The sequence below is a fragment of the Diabrotica virgifera genome, chromosome 8, assembly GCF_917563875.1.
Source record: "Diabrotica virgifera virgifera chromosome 8, PGI_DIABVI_V3a".
Classification (NCBI taxonomy): domain Eukaryota; kingdom Metazoa; phylum Arthropoda; class Insecta; order Coleoptera; family Chrysomelidae; genus Diabrotica; species Diabrotica virgifera.
Window position 1 is genome coordinate 212488400 of NC_065450.1, and position 26980 is coordinate 212515379.

Genomic DNA, 26980 nt, shown 5'->3' on the forward strand with positions numbered 1-26980 from the left:
GTTATTAATGCAGCCCGATCGCCCGTCTTCTCATATGCACTTCATTAAAAAATAAAAAGCAATGTTATAGAATAAAACGAGGCAAAAAATCTATTAGAAGAAGAGTTGGACTTGAATTTAGGTTTTTTGTAATTTCAAAAATTATATTTTTTACTTGTGTTCTTAAACCTTGAAAATCGTCATTATTCGATTTTTTTTCAGTTTTAAATTGTTTATAACTAGGAAACGATTAATTTTAGGGAAAAATTATAAAAGATCTGTTTTGTTCCCAATGATCCAAACAACCTAGAATAGTGTTTACCCAGGCCAAAAAAATTTATTTTTATAATTTGTTTAATTTTTTTTTTAAATAAATGTAGCAATAACTCCGTAATTATGGCATTTAGGTATAGGGAATATAACATGAACAATAATCAGTATTTCTTAAGGACTTCAAAACGCAAAAAATATACAGGGTGTTCTATTTGAAATAAGAAAGTTCATTAGATTTCCAGAAAAACGTAAAATATGACAACAATGTAATTAGCACTATAATATCGACCGCATTAGAAAACCCCTACCAAAATCTATAAAAATCTTCCCAGCCGTTTTCGAGATAATTGAGTGTTTCCATATATAACACTTACTCTGTATGTCATCTCACATAAATATGATATTTCTAAAACTGTAATTTTATGGACATCGTGGACATTTGGATTTGCTCTTCTGAAAAATATCGAAAGTGTACATATCAGCTTTTGGCAAACGGCCACTCAATTATATTGGAAATGTAATCTTAATGAGGATTTTTAACTCTATGCAGATTGAAAATGTTATCTTATTCATATACAGGGTGAATCACCACTAACGGGACGGAAGATTACAGCGAAATGGTAAAAGATTTCAAAAAAATTTAAATTGAATAGTTTGTAAGTTGATAAAAGCTACATTTTAAAATTATTTTGAAATATACAGGGTGTCCCAATAAATGGCGGCGTATCAATGTTATATTTTTTCTTATGGAATACCCTGTATTTTATTGCATTTTTAATTGTCCCCAAAAAATAAGGTATAGTTTCATAAGGCTTCCCTATACCTATGTAGGTGTTCTGAGTTATGTTGACTTTTCTTAAAATGTAAAGTTTTAAAAGAAGGCTTATTCTCAAGTTATTTAAGAAATTATAAAAGTATTACTTTTACGTATAAATTGTTGGATATTGGTTGAATGTAATCCATGATTAATTATTACACATCTATCTACAGGGTGTTCAAAATTTACAGTTTCACTATTGAAGTATTCAATGTGTCATATGATGCTTATTTTAAATGGAACACCATGTATATTAATAAACAATTATACTAAATAAATTTACCTCTTTCGAATGGTATATGGATGTCCTATACCTAGGTGTCACAGTTTTTGCGTAATTTACAATTATTTAAATTCTTAATCCGTAAATCGATTTTAGAACAAAAGATGAAGTTAATTAATGTCATTGTATGACATTGTCATTTTATGACAATACGGTCTGGTAATTATCTTATAAGTAATGCATTCCATGATTGATTATTACACATTTATTTACAGGGTGTTCAAAATATACAGTTTCCTCATAGGCGGATAATTATGTCAATTATGTAATTATACGTCGATAATTATATGGATTATATTCATACCAACGAGAAATTATATAGAAACCTTCAGTAACAAGTTTTACCAAGGGAGTACTTTTTATGCCCACCCATATTTAACTTAAGATATTACTTTTATTTTCAAAAATATCGGTAGAACCAATTTAATATTCGATAAAAGGCTGTCTTTTTAACAATAAATAATTTTTTGAAAATTTTTAAACACATAATAAATATGTTACAAGGGAATACGCGTTAGGTGGACATTTTTTACCCACCCTTGGGCGTTTAAGGGTTAAGGTAAATCTGTTCTTGATCCTTCTCTGTATCTGTCCGTATCAGATAAGTTGTTTCCTTTCGATATCAATAATCAGTGTAATATTGTTCTGAACCTATTTTCTTGTGACATCTTAATGTAATAATATTTTTATTGGGAATAAGCCACAATTTTACTTCAAAATAAGTTTATTTGACGTTTCGAATTCCACTTCGGAAATCATTCTCAAAATACGTATTATGTATTGAAACAACCATCAAAATACAAACTTGGAACAGGGGGACCACAGAAAATATGGGCGGATAATATCAGAGAACATGCAGGAACAAGTTAAACGAGAATTACTCAGGAAATAGGGAAATGGAAATAAAAAGAAGAGGCCAATGTCTTACACTGGACGAACAAAGTCCTTTAGATAGAAAGACACACCTTCAGTAAGCGCTTGTCAAAACAAGCAAGCAAGTGACCTGTTTATCTTGCCAAACTTTTTTTTAAATAATTATCCTTCATGCATCCATGCTTCTTCCGGATAAAAATATTAGTATGTGGTCCCCAAAGCCTTTTTTCAGTGCATAATTAATTTTGACGTCATATAGGATTTTAAGGATGTCGCAAATCATTATATGACATTTTAGTTAAATCTGACAGTTGTCAGAATATTTATATTTATATTTATATTTATATTTATTTATATTTATATTTATATTTATATTTATATTTATATTTATATTTATATTTATATTTATATTTATATTTATATTTATATTTATATTTATATTTATATTTATATTTATATTTATATTTATATTTATATTTATATTTATATTTATATTTATATTTATATTTATATTTATATTTATATTTATATTTATATTTATATTTATATTTATATTTATATTTATATTTATATTTATATTTATATTTATATTTATATTTATATTTATATTTATATTTATATTTATATTTATATTTATATTTATATTTATATTTATATTTATATTTATATTTATATTTATATTTATATTTATATTTATATTTATATTTATATTTATATTTATATTTATATTTATATTTATATTTATATTTATATTTATATTTATATTTATATTTATATTTATATTTATATTTATATTTATATTTATATTTATATTTATATTTATATTTATATTTATATTTATATTTATATTTATATTTATATTTATATTTATATTTATATTTATATTTATATTTATATTTATATTTATATTTATATTTATATTTAAATTTATATTTATATTTATATTTATATTTATATTTTTATTTATATTTATATTTATATTTATATTTATATTTATATTTATTTATATTTATATTTATATTTATATTTATATTTATATTTATTTATATTTATTTATATTTATATTTATATTTATATTTATATTTATATTTATATTTATATTTATATTTATATTTATATTTATATTTATATTTATATTTATACTTATATTTATATTTATATTTATATTTATATTTATATTTATATTTATATTTATATTTATATTTATATTTATATTTATATTTATATTTATATTTATATTTATATTTATATTTATATTTATATTTATATTTATATTTATATTTATATTTATATTTATATTTATATTTATATTTATATTTATAATTATATTTATATTTATATTTATATTTATATTTATATTTATATTTATATTTATAACATCAATATTTATACAAATATTTGTCAGAATATTATTATTTAAATTATTTTAATGTAAAAATAAATAAATATAAAATCAAATTTCACTATACTGTGTCCGAATATACCAATGACATAAAATATTTGCGTCGCTGGAAATTACTAACCTAGAAATAGCCCAGTAAATGAACGGGAAATTCGGCGATACTGTGTAATTTTCAGGGGCAACTCCAAATTGCATGAAAATTTATTTTTAGTTTCTACTTACCCTCCACTTCAAAGTTGAAATTGTGCCGTTGGTTGCTTTTACTTGGGGGGTGACAGTCACCCCTTCTCGGGGGTGAAAAAACATACGTTCAAGATAAGACCGGAAATGGATAAATTGACTGATTTTAAGCAACTTTTGTTCTATAGAGTTTTTTACGTAAGTCAATACTTTTCGAGTTATTTGCCATTGAAAATGTTGATTTTTCGACAAAAAAAACTACGTTTTCAGACGGTTTTTCGCAAATAACTCAAAAAGTAAATATTTTATCGAAAAAAATATCCTTAGCAAAAGTGTAGCTTATAAAAACCCAAAAAATTGTGTATCAGTAAAGTCTATCAATTAAATAAAAACAAAGTTGTAGCTCATGAAAAATACGTTCTTATTCGTCTAATTCCAAATCGAATATTTCAAGGTAAAATCACCGAAAAATTAAGCACTTTTCGGGAAAAACCCATTTAAACTTTTTTAAAGTGTTTATAAAAAGCTTTGTTTTAATTGTTAACAAAAGTTTTAGCATTAAAAATAAGATTAAAAATAAGCGAGTTACGCTCAAAATAAAGTTGGCCCTCTTTTTTTTTTGTAAAAAATCATGAAAATCTCGCCATGTTTAGCTCCCCAAATGAAATTAATCGCTACCGCTTTACAAACAATTTACTTACCTATCTATTTTTTATATGATCTGTCAGTCTCAACAGTTTAAAGTGTTTATTTTTGGAAGGGTTATAATTGAGAAAGCTTGAATGGGTCACTAATCACGAGTGTATGCAAATTTTGAACAGCCATATCTTAACCAATTTTTGTTATACGGAGAAACAAAACGAAACTAGCATATTTATAATAGCAAAACCTACATTTTTTTACTCTTTAAGATTTTTCTTATCACTAACACATTTTAAGTTATTTTGAAAAAATTAAATTTTTCAAAAATTTTTAGAAAAATTTATTTTACTATAAAACCAAATGTTTTCAAAAATAAGCACTTCAAACTAATGAAACTTACAGATCATATAAACAAAATACACATACAGTTAAAATAGATGGTAAAGCCAAACGATTAATTTCATTTAGGGTGCTAAATAGAGGGAGGTTTTCACGATTTTTTTTACCAAAAAAAAGGGGCCAACTTTTTTTTCAGTGTAACTCGTTTATTTTTGATGCTGTAAACTTTTGTAAAAAACAAATAATAAGCTTTTTTTCGAAACTTTAAAAATGTTAATAAGGTTTTCCCGAAAAACGCTTATTTCTTCGGTGATGTCGCGTTGAATTATTCGATTTTTAATTAAACGAATAAGAACGTATTTTTCATGAGCTACAACTTTGCTTCTACTCAATTTGTAGACTTCACTGGTACACCTTTTTTTTCGTTTTTTTATAGGCTACACTTTTGATAAAAATATTTTTTTGTATAAAATATTTACTTTTTGAGTTATTTGGGAAAAACGGTCTGAAAACGTAGTTTTTTTGTCGAAAAATCAACATTTTAAATCGCGAATAACTCGAAAAGTATTCACTTACGTAAAAAACTTTATAGAACAAAAAGTGCTTAAAATAAGTCAATTTATCCATTTCCGGCCTTGTTTTAAACACGCGTTTTTCACCCTCCGAGAAGGGGTAAATGTCACCCCCCAAGTAAAAGCAACCAACGGCACAAATTCAACTTTGAAGTGGAGGGTAAGTAGAACCTAAATCCAAATTTTCATGCAATTCGGAGTTGGCCCTGGAAATTACACTTAAAAACGGTCATTTATTGGGCTAATATTACAATTGTCATTTTACCATATGATCGATTATTTTTGTGTCAAATTACCTTTACTTTGATTGGTTATCTATTTAGAGTATTGTAATCGCCAACCAAATATACATCTATAAGTATAAATCCGTTTTAATACGCAAATACCAGTCAAGGAATACATAATTTTCTAATTTTCATAATAATCACAGAGGTACGTTTTTTTCTGTCACTTCCAACTGTAATGCGTTAGAGAGAATTCTATAAGCTGTGACGCACTGAAAAAAGGGTTTAGGACGATCTATACCTTCTTCGACAAATTATTTCTTATTTTTCTATAATAAGCATATATTTTTTATCGTGCTTCTCCCAAATGCATCTAATTCATGCAAAATTTTTTACAGTTTGACTCTTGTTATGTTTGGTTTAGTTACTATTAAAGTCTGTCCAAGGTTATTATTTATTTCATTAAAAAACAAAATTAATTTATCTATTATATCTATGCATACATACACCAATAACTAGGTATGAAGTGTAGGCAATATGTATGTAGAACTATTGCTTATTTCATTAAAAAAAACAAAGCAAGTACATTATCTATTATCTGTGCATGCATACACTAATAAGTATGAAATGTATACAATATGCAGATATGTACATATTATTATCTTCTTATTAAAATACGTAGAACAGAATTGTTTATTTTTTTCTTGAAAAATAATCTGTAACCTTTGCCCGATTTTTTTGTTACACAAAATATTAGTCACTTTTTGCTCTACATTATAATAATTAGACGTGCAGTATGAGTAAGTGAACTTTCAAACTTATTAGCAATTTTGATTTGGCAGCACTTGGATTGTTTCGCCTATTCAACTATTAGCTTTTTATTTTAAAATAAGATCTTTGCTCACCGAATTTAACAATGCGATAATTCACTTCTTGCAAACATGTAGTCCCTGCTTGAACTCTAAATTAACTTTTTCTAAAAATAATACAAGTTACACAAATGAAAAAGTACTTTCTGGCCTGTGGATGTTTTGGTGAAGGATCGCATTGGCACTCAAAGCAAAGTAATGAAGTATTTATTACCTGACATACCTAATACCTCATAAATCAGAAATTTAAATACTTAGGAACCTAAAAAATATTCTATTAAGCGGCATTATTTTTATTAAAACGCACTCCTATAAACGAATAAATTTATTAAAGAATACAATGGAAACGTTTTTGGACCTCAAATTTATATTTCATAAACAGGGATATTCCTATAACCGCTATTATAATAAGCGGGTTCGACTGTATATACTAACTCTGTAAAAATTATTATTATGTATCTCTCATTTACACTTTTTTAGGACTGTCAAAAAGAAAGATTATATGGAAGAATATATGGCGCGCAAACTAAAGGAGGAATATAAAAAATGGGGTCTACACATGAATATGGACAAAACACAATATTTATGTATTGGTGAAGAAACAACCGATTTGATTATGGAGAATAATGAAACAATAAAAACATGCCCAAGTTATAATTACTTAGGAGTACTGTTCAACAAAGAAGGAACAGATGATGATGACATTATAAACAGAATAAATAAAGCCAGCAGAATAATCAAATCGTTAAATGGAATATTTGGGGAGAAAAGTCATAGGAAAACAACGAAAATTAACAATTTATAATACGTTGATAAAAAGCACTTTGATGTACGGTTCTGAAACGTGGAGGATTAAAGAACAACAAAAGAGAATACTAGAGGCTATGGAGATATGGTATCTCGTATAGAGATATTCCTCTCTATACGAGAGGAATCTTTTCCTTTATTTCACAAAGATGTCGTACCTAGCGTACTGAAGTTAGGTTAGTTTATTAAACTACCTAAGCATATGGCATTTTATTTCGCTCTGAACACTCATCTAGGTGCTCCTGACGAGTCTTTGATATGAAGACGAAATACGTATAGGGTACCGATGGTGTTCAGAGTAAAATGAAATGCAATCGCCGATTCTCTCATACAACGGTTTCTCCGTACTTTACGAATGCGTGGAAAATAATGTCGATTTGTAGGTACAGTGGAACCCCGATAAGTCGGCCTCCGATAACCCGGAAGTCCGGCTAACCCGGACCGATTTTCATTAGACAAAACAAAAATTTTGTCACTTTGACTGAGTTTTTTACGAAAAAAATAAACAATACTGTATACAACTGTACTTAATTTAGATGTACTGTGCAATATGTATTTCATGTTTTTGAAATTATAGTGGAATTTATCTGTACATACGTATACTGTATTTTATTAATTTTTACCATTTTCTCCGGCTAACCCGTATTTTCGATAACAAGGATCAGCCGCAGTCCCGATTAATCCGACTTATCGAGGTGCCACTGTATATTTGCGAGGCAAAATGGTCTCTTACACCGTTTCATCGCTTTTATGAAAGCTTTGAATTCACATTTCATGTTAGCCACTGGGGAGATTTCTTTCTATATGAGAGGAATCTTTTTCTTTACTTAATATAATAATATAATATAGAAGGAAAGATTTATTTTTTATAAAAAAAATCTTTTCAGGAAATTTGTCCTGTTAACCCAGATTTTTCGTTACATCAGCATTTTGTGACTTACCTTGCACGTGCTCAGAGGGCTGTTTCCCGATCTTAAGGAGTCTGCCACGGGCTTGGGGATCATGGAGTAGAGTAATTCGTCTCCACGTCGCTTCCACACGTTAAGGAGGGTGTAATTGTTCTCCAACTCTGAGGCCCTTTGTTCTGCCTTGTCGAACATTAGACGCAATCTGAAAAATATTCGAGACAAGTGAAAAAACGGGGCGGCTTGTTTACGAAAGACTTACAGGAAATGGGGAAAACCAGTAACAATGGGGATATTTTAAGGCAGTTGCTATCTGAGGAATCACGTTATAAAATTTAATTCGATGAAGTTAGTCGATGAATAATGATTTTTAAAATATTTAGGACTTTTGACCTCAGAGTGAAGCTCTGTAACTATTTTTGTACAGTCCAGAGTAGTGCCTTTTGAATAAAAATATTAATAAAACACAATATTAAATATTTACATATACAGGGTGTTTGGTAAAGAATGGGCCACAACTTAACCTTAGATTCCTGAGGTTAAAATAGGTCGATTTAAGCTAACTTACCTTGGTACGAAAGTTGATAATAACCGAAATATAGGGTGTCAAAGTTAAATTTTATTGTATATATTCTTGAATATTTGCTAACAGACATGGGATAATAACACGAAATTTGGTAATCGGGGGTTTTTTGCGATGAAAAATCTAAATTCGCCACCAAACATGATGTTTTACCCAAAGGGCCTTTCAGCGCTCATTTAATAGGTTCAATTTTTTTTATTACCCACTCTGCATACTTGTTCAATCAAAACTTTTATTCTCTTAATACTTTTACTTAAAAAAGGTATACTATATTAATGTCGCTAAACTCGGCCGTTTTCGAGATAATCGCATTTTAAATCTGCCAGGCAACATAATTTTTTGCATAATTAGTATATTCTTTCACGGTTTTTGCTTTAAATTTTAAAGATTCGATTTTAAAGATATGGTGCCGATGTGTGCTTTTGCCCTGGGGTGAGTTTCACCCCATCTCGGGGGTGAAAAAATATATGTCCAAGATAAGTCCCTAAATGGATAAACTGACTAATTTTAAGCAACTTTTGTTCTATATAGTTTTTTCACCAAATCAATACTTTTCCGAGTTATTTGCAAGTGAATATTATGATGTTCATTTTTCAACAAAATAACCACGTTTCTAGACGGTTTTTCGGGAATAACTCAAAACGTAAGCATTTTGTCGAAAAAAATATTCTTAGCACAACTATAGCCTATAAAAAAGTGAAAAAAATGGTGTACATATTAGGTCTCTTCACCTAGCAAAAGCAGAGTTATAGCTAATGAAAAATAGGCTCACATTCGAAAAATTCCAAATAGAATAATTCAATGTGAAATATCCAAATAATGAAGCATTCTTGCGGAAAACACATTACAACTTTTTAAAGTGTTTAGAAAAGCTTTATTTTTGTTTTTATAAAAAGAATGTCTAGCATCAAATCAAAGCAAGTTACGCTCAAAATAAAGTTGTTCCCTTCTGTTTTGGCAAAAAAAAATCAGGAAGATCACTCCCCCCAATTAACAACTTAAATGAAATTAATCGTTACCGCTTCACAAGTTACTTTACTTGTTGTGTTTATAATATGATCTGTAAGTTTCATCGATTCAAAGTGCTTATTTTTGAAAAAAATTGGTTTTAAAGTAAAATTTTTAAAAATTAAAAATAACTTAAAAATTGTTAGAGATACCAACTACAGCTCTTTCAAAAAAAAAGGACTTTGAACCGATGAAACTTACAGATCATATGATCAACACATACGCTAATAAAAAACTTGTGAAGTGGTAACAATTAAGTTCATTTGAAATGCTAATTAGGAGGTGATTTTCCCGATTTCTTACCAGAAAAATGGGACCAACTTTATTTTGGGCGTAACTTGTTTACTTTTGATGCTTAAAATTTTTTTAAAAAACAAAAATAAGCTTGTTTTAAACACTTTAAAAAAGTTAAAATGAGTTCTCCCCAAAAAGTACTTCGTTTTTTGGTTATGGCACGTTAATATATTCCATTTGGAATTTGACGAATATGAACCTATTTTTTATTAGCTATAACTTTGCTTAGACTGTGGTGTGTGTGTGTATGCTTATAATGTGTATGCAAAATATTCTTTTTCTTCTTCATGTGCCTTGTCCGTTGCGGATGTTGGCTATCATCATAGCAATTTTAGTTTTGTTTGCGGCGTTCCTGAATAGCTCGATCGATGTTAGTCCAAACCATTGACGTAGGTTTTGAAGCCATGGGTGTCTTCTTCTTCCGGGTCCGCGTTTGCTTTCTATTTTACCCTGTATTATCAGTTGGAGTATATGATATTTATCATATCTCATAATATGACCGAGGTATTCAAGTTTCCGTTTAGTTTGCAAAATATAGACATATTTGAACAGAAACAAGGAGACAAAGATTGTTTATAAAATTTAAGTTCAAAAAATTCTGTAAAATTCGTACTAAATCTTTTTTGCCTACTGGCCTAATACGGGCTCAACTCGAATTCTCAAAAGCACAAAACGATTTAACAAATTTAATTGACTTCAAACCAAGCTCAAATAATCGTTTTGTAGCTTTTAGCCTTGAAACCTTTTACTTTTTACTGTTTCCGTATGGATATGCCGATAAAAACTGGGAAAAAATGATTGGCACAAATTGCGTATAAGCGAACAATGATTGAGTTAAAAAGATTTTTAAAATACAGATAAATATTTTTCTTACTTTTTAAAGGGTATCCCCCGTTAAGATAGGCAAAATGCCCTCACTCTCAGAATTCAATTTTTTTAATTTTTTTACGTTCTGTGCAATTAAAAAATGAGATAACGCGGATTTTTAGCTCGCCACCCCCCCTTACCCCCCCCCCCACAGCCAAAAACGTAGATTTTTAGATTTAATTTTTTTTAGTTGGGTTGCAATTGATTTCAAAAATTTCAATAAATTCACACGTGTAGCTGAAGCTTTTACAAAACATGTCCATTTTTTATGGACCCTTAGACCGAGTGAACATAACCTCAAATTTTTTTTTAACTTTTTTAAAACCTATAACTTTTTTTTGGAGGGGGCTGCAGGTCCAATTTTTTTTGAATTTTGTGTATTTTATTAAAAACTATCTCTCTGAGTTTTTTCAGATTTTTCCGTCGGGTGCGCCATCTTGAAAAATCCGGAAAACTGTTTTTTAGGGGGGTTTTGGGGATTTTCTCCATTTTATAGACTGCAACATAGATCAACTCAAGGCTTTGTTAATAGATTATGTATAATTTGAAATAACTGAGTATATTAGGATATTCAAAAATTGGGCGAAACACTTTTAAACCCCCCAAAATGCATGTGTGTTTAAAGTTTTGTAAGGATTTTTGCGGGTCTAATTATATTTTTTGAGGTCGATACAGACTGAATACTTTTTTTTTATTTTTTTACGTTCTATATGATTTTAAAAAATTAGGACTCACCGCAATTTTAGCCCACTTCCCCTATTCCCCCTCCCCCACAGCCAAAAATGTCAATTTTTCAATTTTATTTTTTTTTAATTGGTTTGCAATTAAATTATAAATGTTGTTCTGAAGCTATTTCTTTGTGGCATTTTTCTAATTAACTATTCTAAATGGGAAATAAGCCACAATTTAACTAAAAAATGATTTTATTTTCCATCTGTATTGCGATAGAGAGAATTGGATAATCTGTGACGCACTGAAAAAATGGTTTGGGACGATCTATATAAATAAGTCAGATTAAATTAAATTATTAGAAGATTTTTTTACCAAGCAACATTTTTGTTTAATTTATTAATATTTTGTATTTTGACAACGACGTCCGTGGTGGACGTCGAAACGTTAATAAAATCGTTTTTTAGTGAAATTGTGGCTTATTTCGCATTTAGAATAGTTAGTAATTATTAAATTATAAATTACAAAAAATTCACACGCACAGCTGAGGCTTTTACAGAACATTTATTTTTATGGACCCGAAGGTCGAGTGTACATATTATAACCTCATTTTTTTTTTGTTTTTTACTAGGTACGTAAAACTTTTTTTGGCGATGGCTGCTAATTTTTTTTGTGTTTTGTGTATTTTACAAACCGTCTACGTTTGGCTCATAATGCAAATAGTACACGCTGTATGCTTGTCCCGTTAGGTAAATTATTCCAATTAATTTTTTTTGCACAAACTTACTCAAAAACAGGTCCCTATAACAAATCCACAAGGTGCCAGGCAGTACCGCGGTCGGAAAATTGTTTAAACATTTTTTTAAACGAATTCAAAAAATAAATTTTTTCACTTCGGACAAATTTGTTTTAGATTCTATGGATCAAGCTGAGCAAAAAAGGTATCTTGTGATTTTTCTATAAAATTGACTGTTGTCGCGTTACATGCAATTTCAAATTTGAAAAACGCGAAAATTGCCATTTTCAAGGCTTAATAACTCGATTAAAAATTATTATTATGAAAGTCATAAAGTGACCAACTCAAAGTTTAAAGCCCCCCTGCAATAGCCTAAAGAAATTTTTGTCATTATTTTATTACTATTATTTTTAATAATTAAAAATGTGCGCTAAGCATGTATTGAAGCGGCCGTCCGCGAGAGAGAGATGTACAATATTCATTGGACGTTTAAAAAAAAATATCGATTTGAAGTCAAAAATACGTTTTAAAAAAATAAAAAAGGAATTTTGAGAATATATGTATTGTACACTCGACCTACACGGGTCTATAAAAAATAGATATATGTTTTGTAGAAGCCTGATAGAAATTTTAAATTAATTGCAACTTTAAACAAAAAAAAAATAGAAAAATTTACGTTTTTGTGGGGGCAGGGGGAGGGGGTGGCGGGCTAAAAATGCGATTAGTCTTATTTTTTAATCACATATAACGTAAAAAAATGAAAAAAAAATATTCAGGCTGTATCGATCTCAAAAAGTATCATTAAGCCCGCAAAAACCCTTACATAACTTAAAAAAACATAGACTTTGGGGGGTTTAAAGGTGTTTTGCCCAATTTTTGATAATCCTAAAATACTCATTTATTTCAAATTATATATAATCTATTAACAAAACCTTGAATTGATCTATGTTGCAGTCTATAAAATGGAGAAAATCCCTAAAAACCCCCTAAAAAACAGTTATCCGGATTTTTCAAGATGGCGCACCTGACGGAAAAATCTGAAAAAAATCAGAAAGATAGCTTTTGATAAAATATACAAAATCCAAAAAAAAATTGGACCTGCAGCCCCCTCCAAAAAAAAGTTATAGGTTTTAAAAAAGTTAAAAAAAAATTTGAGGTTATGTACACTCGACCTAAGGGTCCATAAAAAGTGGACATGTTTTGTAAAAGCCTCAGCTACACGTGTGAATTTTTTGAAATTTTTATTTCAATTGCAACCCAACTAAAAAAAATTCAATCTAAAAATCTACGTTTTTGGCTGTGGGGGGAGGGGTAAGGGGGGTGGCGAGCTAACAATCCGCGTTATCTCATTTTTTAATTGCATAGAACGTAGAAAAATTAAAAAAATTGAATTCTGAGAGTGAGGGCATTTTGCCTATCTTAACGGGGGGTACCCTTTGTTCCGAGTTTTTACGTGGTTTTTTTAAACCCGTTTAGGGTACTCACTTATTTTATCTGTACGTTCAAATAAGAGCTGTATATTTTTAACCCTTATCCGGGCAAGGTGGGTCCAACGGACCCGAGACGCCAATTCTTTTATCATAAACTGATAAAAACTTTTTTATTGAATTTAATGCTGAATCACTGAATTTGTTTAGAAGTATGTTTCCTTCAACATAGTCATGAGCTATTCAAAATATTCATTATCATTTTTGAAATTATTGCGTCGAAAGAATTTTGTCACGTAAAGGGGCAACATGGGCCCGTCGGGATGTGAACATCAAAGAGATGCTTACAATAGGTGTTATATCTATTCTAAATGAATTTTAAAAACTGATAATCATTGCTGGAATGCAATAATATTGTTAGGTAGCTACCTACACATATTTTGAAATAAATATTGTATCTGCTATCAGTCGTTTGATATCGATGTTAGTGTCGACAACTAAACTCCTAAAATTATATTGAATTACAGTGAAAGTATATTGCAATAAAGAAAAATAAATTACTAATCTATGTTTTTTTATTTTTATTATTTTTTTTTAACCCAATACTTAATAATAATTTAATTTGTCATATCAATTTGATATTTCAGTTGGGATTAAGCTAATCTTGTGGCTTAGTCCCAACTAAAATAGTAAATTGATATGACAAAGTATTAGTTTGTAAAAGTAAAATATTAATATTCTTCTGACTTATGCGTTTTATTAATTTTGTAAGGATTGTTTTTATCGGTACTTTATACATGAGCTGCTAATTACCATAATCTTTTCTCAGAGGATTTTCACCCTTCAAAGATTAAAACTGCCCGATATAAAATGTACCAGCTCGGCTCATGGGATATTACGGTATAATGACTACTTCTTGTGGCGAAAATAAAAAAAAAACTTCTACTAACGCAATATTGATAAATCTTCATAATGCATTGTCCATAAAAAATTTCGCTTCTGTCTTTAAATAAACAAAATACTAACGGAATATAATGACCATTAAAATAGCCGTGAACTGTAAATATTTGTTTAAAAAACTTTGTACGGTACGAAAATGTACTTTCAACTGTTTCAATGTATGTACAATCGGCAATATATTTTTATTTTAAAATGGATAAAAAGCTGAACCTTTACCATAATACATAGAAGCTAAATTAGATATTATTTCAAGATAATAACTACATGAACAGTGGCGTAGCAGATACCTAAACAGTCAATATGTCTCATCTAACCAAGCTTTATCCAATGTATCAGTAGCGAAATCGATTCCACGGCCAACATTTCCAACCAAAAGAAACTGTTTCTTAAATTCGCAAAGAACCCAAAATTTCTGTACAATATTGAAGGAAGGGGTATTGAAGGTAGGATGTTTTTCTATGTTAATAAGAAATTTTCCCTAATCTATAATTCCAAGATAAAATTATTATTATACCTACTAATGGGGTACTAATACCTACCTGTTAATCTTTGAGCCGAGCTGGGAGGTTTTTAAAATGTACCGGAGGTATCATAAAGGACTAAAGGATTATACTGAGCCGAGATATGAATACCCCGCCTAAACATCAACCCCTCTTTTCAAATAAAATGGCCTGGTAGATTTACAAAAGTTTTTATTTATTTATTAATTAAGTCTTTATTTGGCTCCAAATGTTTATTACTTGTGAATAAATATTTTTCTACAAAACTTTTCTTGCATTTCATTATTTTGTGCAAATCTTTCAGGTAGATCGCACCCTCGAGGTAGACCGCATACTATAGTAGCACCTTTTTTAATCTAGACAATTTAAATTTAACTTTGATAGAAAATCAAAAAATAATATTAGAAATATATGGGTAAATATCAGTAGTACTTTCAAGAACAGTGGTGGGCCCAACGGACCTGAGTTGCCCGGTTACGTAAGTAAAATGTGTTGCCCGGATAAGGGTTAATTGAAAAGACTGATACCTTTGTTTTTGTACACAATTATGACAACTGAATGAATGGGAAAAGAAAAGTATTTTTGAAACGTGGTAAAGGACGCCGCACACATCTCATGCGAAATATAATGTGACTCAATAAAATTTACATTAATAGATTCGTCTCGGAATTAACGGTCATTTAATATCATTGCGCCAACTCTGAATTTTCAATAATAAGAGCATAAGCTGATATCAATAAATCTGAAATCAAATGGGACGTACGTAAGTTAGAGAGACAAAAAATATTTTAAAATACCCAAATTATCGGTACTCCATAAATCTGCTCCGGCTATTAAGCCTCTTATTATAGTAGTTGTATATATACACAGGGCCGCGTTTAGGTCAATTGACGCCCTAGGCAATTCTCTAGTAGCCATCCTTCAAGCATGGACCATTTTTGCGAAAAAAAATTTTTTTTACAGATTTTTTTATTTAAATAAGAATACATACAAATTGTCATTCCAGTTCTATCACATCAGATTTATTTCTTGATTTTCCTTTGGAAAAATCATCTATATTGTAGTCATAATTTATCGCCTCTGTTACGTCACTTTCTATGGACAAAATCGACAAATTGTTAAGACGTTCTTGCGTCATACTTGATCGGAAATTATTTTCATGACTATTTTAAATTCTTGACATTTTCGAAAATGACCTTTCAGCGGATACGTTGGTTGGCAACTGGGAGGCACAAATAAATCCGCAAGTCAATATCAAAATTAGGGAAAATATCTTTCAACCCACTCTTCTTTAAATATTTAGATATATCAATTATTGGTGATTGGTGATTTTATTGTGGTATCCAAATGACCCTTTAAATGAATGATGTAGGTAGGTATCTATTAGCGCAGTCAGTGAGGGTATTTGGGTCCGAATTCCATCCTACTGCATCAATTTACTTGATATTTTCACTCTAAGTAGGGAATAGCTCAAGAAATAGAGTTTACGCTATATCCTATGACGCTTTTAACTTAGGGGTGATTCCCATCCGTTCTCGGGGGTGGAAATTTTTTTATCAAACTAACACCGGAAGTGGCCAGAGAACCTAATTCTAAGCAATAACTGTTTTATAAATTTTTTTGAAAACTCAATACTTTTTGAGTTATTCGTGGTTAAAAATTTGCCATTTTCATTTAAAAATTACACTTTTCGGAGACAGTTTTTTTGAGAATACAATAAAAATTGTGCATCTAACGAAAAAAACTATATCAAACATTTTTGTAGTTTATGAAATATCAGAGAGATTCATTTTTTCATAAATCTTTTAGCTTTAATAAAAAAAAAAGAGATGGTAGGTGAAAAAAGATTTTTTGGTGCATGCTCAAATCGGTGTATTCAACTTAAAATAACAGAGAAATTGTCGATTTTAGGGGTATAACGCTACTAATACCTTTTGTAGTGCTTGAAAAGACCTTTAAAACGAGAATTGTTAAAAATGTCTGTTACGTTCAAACTAAGCGAGATATGGTGCAAAAAAATTTATGACTAATGTATTTTAAGAAAAAATGAGAAATATATTTTTAACCCCTCATCCATCAGAATTTAAATGCATCGTTTTTCTTCTAGAATACCTTCTACTATAATATTATTTCTATATTCAAAAAGTTGGACGGGTTTAAAATGAATGGTTTTTGAAAAGATTAAGATCAAATTAGATTTTTTTTTCTCCATGTAATTCAAAAGTGATAAGAGATACGTAAAAAAATACCTTACAAAAATGTAGGTTTTCTTTAGATAACAATTTTATTTTTCTTTCGTTACTGTATCTCATTATCATTTTCGAGTTACATGGAGAAAAAGGAAAATTTAAAAAAAAATGTTAAAAATGCTCTCTATAATTTGATTTTATTTTTTTCAAAAACCCGTCCAAATTGTTGAACATAGAAATGACACTATAGTAAAAGGTATCGTAGAAGTAAAACGATGCATTTAAATCTGGTGGATGAGGGGTTAAAATACACATACTTCGCATTTTATCTTAAAATAAATTAGTCATCCTTTTTTGTTGCACCATATCTCGCTTAGTTTGAATGTAATCGAAATTTAACAGTGCGGTCGTTTTAACCTTCCGATGACCAACCTTTTTTTGTTACACGGACAACCAACGGGGGTAAAAAATTACCCCAAGTCAAAAATGACAATTGACAAAAGAAATAAGTTGTTTTAAGAAATAAAATAATGTATTCGTAATTTTAATATTAGTGTATCAATAAATAATAAATAAACATTAGTAAAACATATTTCAATCACAACTGAACCAAAAGAGGAATCATCATTCTGAACATAGAACTAAAGAAATTTTGAAATGTGCACTAATTTACGTCGCCACAATTTTAACAAACAACTTTTTTTCAATATTGGAATGTTTCTTACAAACAATTCCACATAATAGACGGTATTTACTTAATATAAAATTGGAACATGGAAGGCCAAGGAAGTTCGTCTTTGACCCCAAATTTCGAAAAAATTTTTTTTTTAAAATATAGGGATTTTTTTATTACAAAATATAAGGGTATCTAGAATGATATTAAAGTTAAATAAAAAAAATAATGAGTTTAAAGTTGAAAATATTTCTGAATTTATTAAATAAAAACATACATTGGGGTCAAAATTTACCCCTCTTGGTCATTTGAAGGTTAAAGGTCTTTTCCGACAGTACTTACAAAAGATATTGATAGCATTATATCCTTGAAATCGACCATTTCTCTGTTATTAAGTTGAACACACCCATTTGAGCATGCACAAAAAAAATTTCATTTCACCTACCATATCTTTTTTTATGTTATCACTAGAAGACTTATGAAGGAACGAATCTCTTTGGTTTTTCATAAGCTACAAAAATGTTTTATATAGTTTTTTTCGTTAGATGCATAGTTTTTAAGGTATTCGCAAAAAACCGTCCGAAGAGGCGGTATTTTTCAATTAAAATGGCAAATTTTCAACCAAGAATAACCCAAAAAGATTAAGTTTAAAAAAATATAGAAAAGTGCGCCCGCCGCCTTTGCGGTGCTGCCGACGGCCCAATAATCCCTAAATTTACGACGTCTGTCCTCTTTGAATGAATAGTGTTTGTTTAATGAAGAAAATGCAATTAGTTTTTCAGAAATAAATGTCCACTTATATTCCATTGATGGATGTACGATGTACTTAAATGTTATTCGATTTTAATTTTTATACACAAATATTTTTTGCTACAGTATTTTTGCCGCCCTCTCATAATTTGCCGCCCTAGGCAACTTCCTATATTGCCTAATGGATAAAGCAGCTCTGTATATACATATATATACATATACGGTTGTATATATACACACATATTATGTATATGGAGCTGAAGTATGGCTTTTGAGAAAGGCACATGAAGAAAGATTAGAAAGATGGGAGAGGAAAATTCTCCGATCAATTTACAGAGGCATAAATACACAAATGGGATGGAGAAGAAGGACAAAAAAAGAGTTAGAAAAACTGTATACGGAACCAAAAATCACTGCAATAATAAAAGCGCATAGAATAAGATGGCTGGGACATGTGCAAAGATTGGAAAATCATAGAATGACCAAGACGATATTGAACAGGAAACCAGTAGGGGACCGAAGGAAAAGGAAAGGAAAACCTCGCAAAAGATGGTTTGACAGCGTCCAAGCAGAATTACGTGAATTAAAAATAGATAACTGGAGAAACAAATTATTAGACAGACGAGAATGGAGATGAGTGGTAAGAAGAGCGCAAGAGAAATTGTAGCACAAGAATGTATCATGAACTGTAAAATGATAGCTGTATATATATATATATATATATATATATATATATATATATATATATATATATATATTTGTTTATATAATGTATTGTTAAGAGACACATATTCTATTATTGATGTATAGTAAAATTGAGTATAATTGAGTATTTCACGCCCAGGGCCTACATGGCCTGTTGAGCAAAATAAATAAAGTATAACGGTTCAAAAGATGCGAGGGGAGGGTACTTTTGGCTAGCACTGTATACACTGAAAACCGTATTAGAATCGTGCTTAGAATATTTGTACGTATTTTCGTCCCCATTAACACGAAACAGAAAGTTCCCTCTTTAAATATTTAAGTTGTAGTTTCAAGCTTGACTGAATTTATGGAGGCGGCGTTTATCTATATGTTTACTAAAAGTTACGACGAACACTTGGTTGATTTGTTTGAAGTTATTTCGGATAACACGCCGAAGGGTGGAAATTAGGCAGTATATTTACTCAAGTTTATAATCGAACTAGTTATACTCGTGGAGTAATATGCTGTATATTATGTACCATTGCTTTTATAGTTACTCGTTTGGAATATAGAGCAGTTAGTTCAATCTAACAATGACACTGAAGAGTTTTGTTGTCAATATTTTCACAAAATGTATTATAAACTAATGTCACTACAGCTGTTTCGGCAGAGTGCCTTTCTTAAGAGATAGGTTTTTACTATGCGTCTACACTTTAGCGCTGTTTCACATAAGAATTTAAACGTGCGAGGGTTAGAACGCACGACGACATTCCAATGGTGGCTCATGTAATCATATGGAGCCTTTCTCACTAGACGGTGGTTGGAACGTTCGGTGAAGTCGCCGTGTTTATGTCGTCCCTTGCTACAACAACAGACGGCAGCCGTGCCGTCTTTACGCACCCAGTAGCATAGGGGACTTAACCCTCTAACCGGCAAGCGTTCTTTAGAACTCGTCTTTGGAAATCTGAAAAACCTATACCTGAATATTATTATCGTTTAAACCTGTGTCGTTCCGTCCGTCAACAGGTGTTAAACATTTGCTGAAAAGATTAATGCAATCCAAAATTTGGTTTGCACGCTGCTTTCAATATTGTTCAAAAAGGCAGTGTAGACGCATCGATAATTATTTGTCGAAACGACCACGTGTTGTATCAAATATAATTTGTATTCTGAATATCCAATCGACTTGGGAATTTTTTTAGTAAGTAACATAAATGTCTTTTATCAATAAAAATTACTAGTTGGATTACAGAAAAAAAACAGTTGTAAAAAATGTTTGATAAAGTGAAGCGTTCTTTGAAGAACGCTTGGCGGTTCAAGGAAAAAAAATAGTGAACTTATTTTTGTTTTTTTTTTTTTAGAAAGGGATTATTAGTTTGATTACAGAAAAAAACAGTTGTAAGAAATGTTTGACAAAGTGAAGCGTTCTTTGAAGAACGCTTGCCTATATAATAAAAAATATATTATTACTGAAACCAACTTTTTTTTCTTAATCCGGCAACTGTTCTTTAAAGAACGCTTCACCAACCAACTTTTTTATGCTTAATCCGGCAAGTGTTCTTTAAAGAACGCTTCACCTTTTTTACCAAGAAAGTGAGCCAATAAACTTTTTTACCTGTTTTATTGCTTTTTTTAGTTTCTTTTACCAATAATTGCCTAGAGAAAAATTCCCAACTTTCTATCTCTATTATTTCAGTTTTGCCTGCTAGAGGGTTAATGCATCCTTTCATATGATACTGTCGTTCAGTCGCAAGGAGGTAGTTTCCTTCGTTGTTTGGTACATTATTTTCATTTACGCTTTGTGGCTGTTTGAAGTAGGTGCACACATTTTATATTATGATGTCTCAGATTGATAGTGAAATATTAATAACACTAATTTAAGCGAGACCTGTTCTTTGGTACAAAACAATAGAAATATATAAAGATAGAAACTAGACGAGAAATGCTTGCAATGGTGTATGCCTTGTACTTAACAGTGAATTCGACGAATTAGGCGATAAAGAAAAAACACATTTGGTAAGTACAGCAAAATTATTTATATGTTACTGATAACAACAATAATTAAAACTGCCAAATATATTATATTCATAATAAACTTTATTTTACATAGTTGCAATTAACGTTGAGTATAGAGGGTGTTCCATCAATATGTGCGGATATAAAAATATATAAATCGTATCTTTTTGCGTTAACAGGATGGACCCAATAAATTAGGTTCCGCTTATTTCTCTTTCTTTGACGATAAAGTAACCACAACGCTATAATTTGATTTCGCTCCATATAATATAACTATACCTTTTATTCTACGAAATTATATTTAGTTTTATAGGGTAAACGACTCGGTGAAGACTGGAGTAGGGTGGCGGTCACGTCTTGTGTGAAATTATCTAAAAATAACATTTAAAACGAGGGGAAGAACATTTCAAAATGAGATGACAGTGGGTCCTTTACATTCTGTACATGAAAAACATAGATTGTAATGTTGTTCTGAAGCTGTTTTCTTGTGGAATTTTTGTAATGAACTATTCTAAATGAGAAATAAACCACAATTTACCTAAAAAAATAATTTTATTAACGCTTCGACGCCCAAATCGGATGTCGAAACTTTAATAAAATCATTTTTTCAGTTCAATTTTGGCTTATTTCTCGTTTAGAATATTTTATTACATATATTGTATTAGCTAATTAGATGACCTAATTCAAGATACCACAAATAACTTAGTAGAACAACGATTATAAAAACAAATTAAGACTGTTAATGAAAATCATATAAATAATAACTGACAAAGTAGAAATTTCAAATGAATTAAATACGCATTACAGTACATTAGGACAAAGTATGGACAAAAAATACCCATTTGTAATAATACATCGTAATGATACATATTATCAGACATCGTATCATGTACCTACCTCAGTCACAAAGTGAAAATAAAAATAATATACCAAACAACACAGCAAAATATTTTCGTGCGAGTCAATTCTTATTGTGTGAAAAGGATAGGTGCGTCAAAACTACCGCATGAGAAAATCCTCGCACGTTCAAAATTCTTATGTGAAACAGCCCTTAGTATCAAACTGATTAAGTATAAACGGCAACAGTTGTATGTTCTCAAAAACTGATAGTTTGTAAAAAGTATTTATTAAAATCAGCTAAGGACTTTCGGCATGGCAAATGCCAACATCAGAGCTTCGTTTTGTAGGTATAAAAACCTAATAGAAGAGTAATTGTTGACAAACAACATATTAAAATTAAATTGATACAGGGCTAGGCGTCTTTCTAGGGTGAAAATCCTTACAAATATTAAATATCACACCGATGTGTTTAGAAACAATATGGCTACCACATTGTAACGTGAACAGTTATTAAAATGTGGTAGCCAAATTGTCTCTAAGCATATCGATGTGATATTTAATATTTGTAAGTGTCTTCCCTAACAACACAAAATATTCCAGGAATGTACTATCAAAGTTCTATTAATGTTTGAATGTCCTGGACATTCAAGGAACATTCGGTGAACATCTGATTAAATTATTGGTGGGTAATCTCATTTTCAAATTTACCGCGCGTGTATCTATATAAAGTCGTGTGATCATCACATTTCATGATAACCTAAAAATGTCTGATTGAAAAATGCATAGATAAAGAATATTGGGAAAGTGGAAATTAGTGGCTTTTTTTGCTGTTCTGTCTGTTAATTTTACTCTGGCTGGATCTCTTTTGTTTAAACAATTATGTAAGTATTATAAAACCCGTATTCAATTTTCCTTATTCTTTATGAAACCAATTATTTATGCATATTATTACCTGTAAATAGTACCTATTTCTTTTGATTTTTAATTGTAAAAAATAGAAATTACCATTCATTTTATTTTTTTTAGAATCAGCTGAAAGTGGTCTACAAAAAAACCAGGGAGGAAACGTATAGCCTTGTGGCTATGAAAGGCAAAAGAAGGATATAAAAAGTGTATTGGCTAATTGGAAGAAACTCCACATTTTCGATGCATAATAAGTTATTACTTTATAAACAAATATTAAGACCTGTATGGATTTATGGATGTGGATTTATGGATGCCCACTAGGGGGGTATACTAGACCAAGTAATATAAAAATTATACAAAGATTTCAGAAAAAAATACTGAGAAATATTGTAGATGCTCCTTGGTATGTGACAAACAGTGATCTCCATAAGGACCCAGAAATGGGACCTAGATATAATCAGCTAGAAGATGGCAGAAAGTCACGAGCAACAACTTCATAAGTACGAGAATATTAGGGAAATCCAGCTGCTCGATACTACTAGGCAAACTAGAAGATTGAAGAGGTCAAAGCCTTTTGAAGTAGTTTGAGTGATAGGCGATAGTGAAAAGCAGAGCATAGTGCTTGTGTGCCTGTGTATGTTAGAATAGTGAAGGATCTTGTTAGATTAGATTAGAGACGCTATGGTTTAAGGAACAGTAGTAATTTAGGTTAAATTAAAATTGCTCATTTTGTCAGTTATGACCAGATTGTAATTGTAATGTACAATTCAATACAATGAATCATCATCGTAGTGATGATTATGGAAAAAAATATATGACAAGATTTTATGCAATAAAAATGTTTATATTTATCAAGGATGTATTATTTGGTATGGCCACATACACTTCTGGTATATCGTCGGTGATGTGAGAATACCTCCTATCTGCTTTTTCATGAATTTTGTAGGAGACTAAAAACCACTTTTAAAGTCATCTCCTGTTTTCACATGTAAATTTTGGCATGTTTTGTAGTAAATAGATAGTTGAATTTACTTCAAAACATGTCAAAAACTATCATATGAAAACAGGAGGTGACTGTAAAAAAAGTTTTTAGTCTCTCTTACAAAACTCATAAAAAAACAAATCGGAGGTATTATGCCACATCATCGACTATATCCAGGAAATGTCTAAAAAATATACTGTGAATATCCGAAGAACATTCGTAGATTTCATGGAATGTTCCAATAAGACATTCAGGGAATGTTTAAAATGCTGACAGAGGACTTTCCTGGGACATTTAGGGGACCTTCTTGTGCTTTTGAGGACATTCCAGGAATGTTTTCAATGTCCTGTGTGTACATTTTAGAAACATACATGAAATGTTTGCTGTTATTAGGGTTTACCCTAGATCAGAGGCCTAACCCTGTATCAATATAATTTTAATAAAATATGTTGTTTGTCAGCAATTAGAAGGGATAATGTGATAGAATAACTTTTCCAATGTGCTACTTACTCAAGAGCAACAGAGTATATTGAACCTTATAATTTTACTCTAGAGTAAAAATTAATGGAGTAAAATTATTAATTGGGCCATTAGTATGGCCCAAGTGCAGGGAAAAGTCTAGAACGGTATCTGAAAGGTCTAGTTTAGAAAGGTATTGCCTAAATGCCATAGTGGCGAAACTATGGCACACGTGTCAGTACTTCCACAAAAGCTTACTTTTGGTGACGCGTCTTCAAAGACAAAAAAAAATCAAATAATTCAAATGTTCGTCTCTCTGACAATTTATTGTGGACGCCTACGCAGAAATGTACGGCACCTTAACCCCGGCGCAAATTGAACCTAAGCGAGTCACAACCTGCGCCGGCGGGACGGGTGACCCGTGCAGTTATTTTTCTAGCGCACCGCATATTGATCACAACAAGACCCAACCGTTGGCATTCTCTGCAACGAATAGAGGGACGGGCAAAATCAGTGCGGACCTGTAACGGTTACTTTTGATACCGGGCCTCAGTGGTAGATACTGAGTACAAATACTGATTACAAAATACTGATGTATCTGTATCTGATGTGTTTCATAGATTATAACAAGGCCTTTTATAAAGTGACTCCTGGCATAAAAGAATTTAGATAAACGAGATATCCGACTAATAGCAAATATGTACTATAATCAGAAAGCAGTAGTGAGAGTAGAGAATAATACCACTGAAGAAATTGAAATAAAGCGAGGTGTGAGACAAGGGTGTATACTGTCACCAACCCTGTTTAATCTCTATTCCGAAGACGTAATGAATAGAACACTCTCTGAGCAATCCATAAGTATTAAAATAAATGGTGTTAGATTAAACAATCTGAGATTTGCCGACGATACCGTTCTGATCGCAGAAACACTTGAAGATCTACAGAAATTGATGAATAAGATAGCAGACTGCAGCGAAAAATATGGACTATATTTGAATATAAAGAAAACTAAATTTATGGTAATATCGAAATCAACACGAAATATATCCATTGTATATGATACCAGCCACAAGGATTACATGAGGACGAAACTTAAAGACGAAGTATGGGAGAAAATCGGAAAAGAACTTAATACGAATTGTAAGTACAATTTACTGTGATAAATAAATATTAGTACAATATAATCAAAACCCAACACCGCTTTGTCATTAAAATTCTAATAACTTTATTAGGTACCTACTCTTAGACAAAATAAACGGCTATAACAGATATGCCTTTACAAGAACACATTATTAGAAAAAAAAAAGGTTACTTAAAACGAATAGGCCCGGATCCCGCGTAACAAAAAAGGTTGATTAATAGCAAGCTGAAAATTTGTTAATAGCGTAACGGTGTCTAGTCGGACAAACTTTAATGTATGGGAACACTGGAACAGGGGTAGTTTTAATTGTGGAACAGGTTAAAGATTTTGAATGTCAGACTACAAAAACTTCCCAGGTATTTTATCGGACAGAACTTCCAATTGATTTCTTACCCTTTCATTAAACTCTCATGCTAAAATTAGACTGCTATTTATCACCTGTCATAATTCCTGTCATTTGACATGTTCTCTTGTCGGATTTATTAAAATGCCCAGTTGGTGATAATTACCAGTCTGATTTTTGCATGAGAGTTTAATGAAAGGGTAACAAATCAATTGGAAGCTCTGTCCGACAAAATACATGGGACGTTTTCGTAGTATGACGTTCCAAATTTTTAACCTGTTCCACAATTAAAACTTCCCCTGTTTCAGTGTTCCCGTACATCAAAGTTTGTCTGACGAGACACCGTTAAGCTACTAACAAATTTTCAACTTACTATTAATCAACTTTTTGTTGGTACGCGGGATGCAGGCCTAGAAATACAATGTCACAAATGATGGCGTAATCCCTTTTCTATAGGTATAAAAATTTTGTAAATATAATTCATTTCTTAAATCTACACAGCATTATCATTAAAAATGATTCATTATTAAAAACCGTTAAGCATATCTGTGAATATCGCATTACCCTCAAATAAAATGTGTCATCATACCGGGCTTGTTCATGCTTAAAAATAAAATATGTAGACGAGATATAAATATATGTAATAGGTAAGCAGTTTTTGCAACGACAATCCAATAACAATCAGTGTTGTTTATAATAATAGTAATTCCGAACGAGTTCTATTAGCTTTTCTACGTCCATCTCGAAAACAAAACCACAACTGAGAATTGAGTCACGCGTCCCACGAC

General features: G+C 30.4%; 1 protein-coding gene across 1 annotated transcript in view; it reads right to left on the reverse strand.

Moving 5' to 3' along the window:
- The window catches only part of LOC114331771 (soluble guanylate cyclase 89Da-like), a 176138-nt gene that overhangs the window by 60208 nt on the left and 88950 nt on the right, over positions 1-26980 (reverse strand). Inside the window, exon 8 of the mRNA XM_050657619.1 lies at positions 8202-8370. Coding sequence (XP_050513576.1) covers positions 8202-8370 — 169 coding nt within the window. The remainder of the gene's footprint in view (positions 1-8201; positions 8371-26980) is intronic.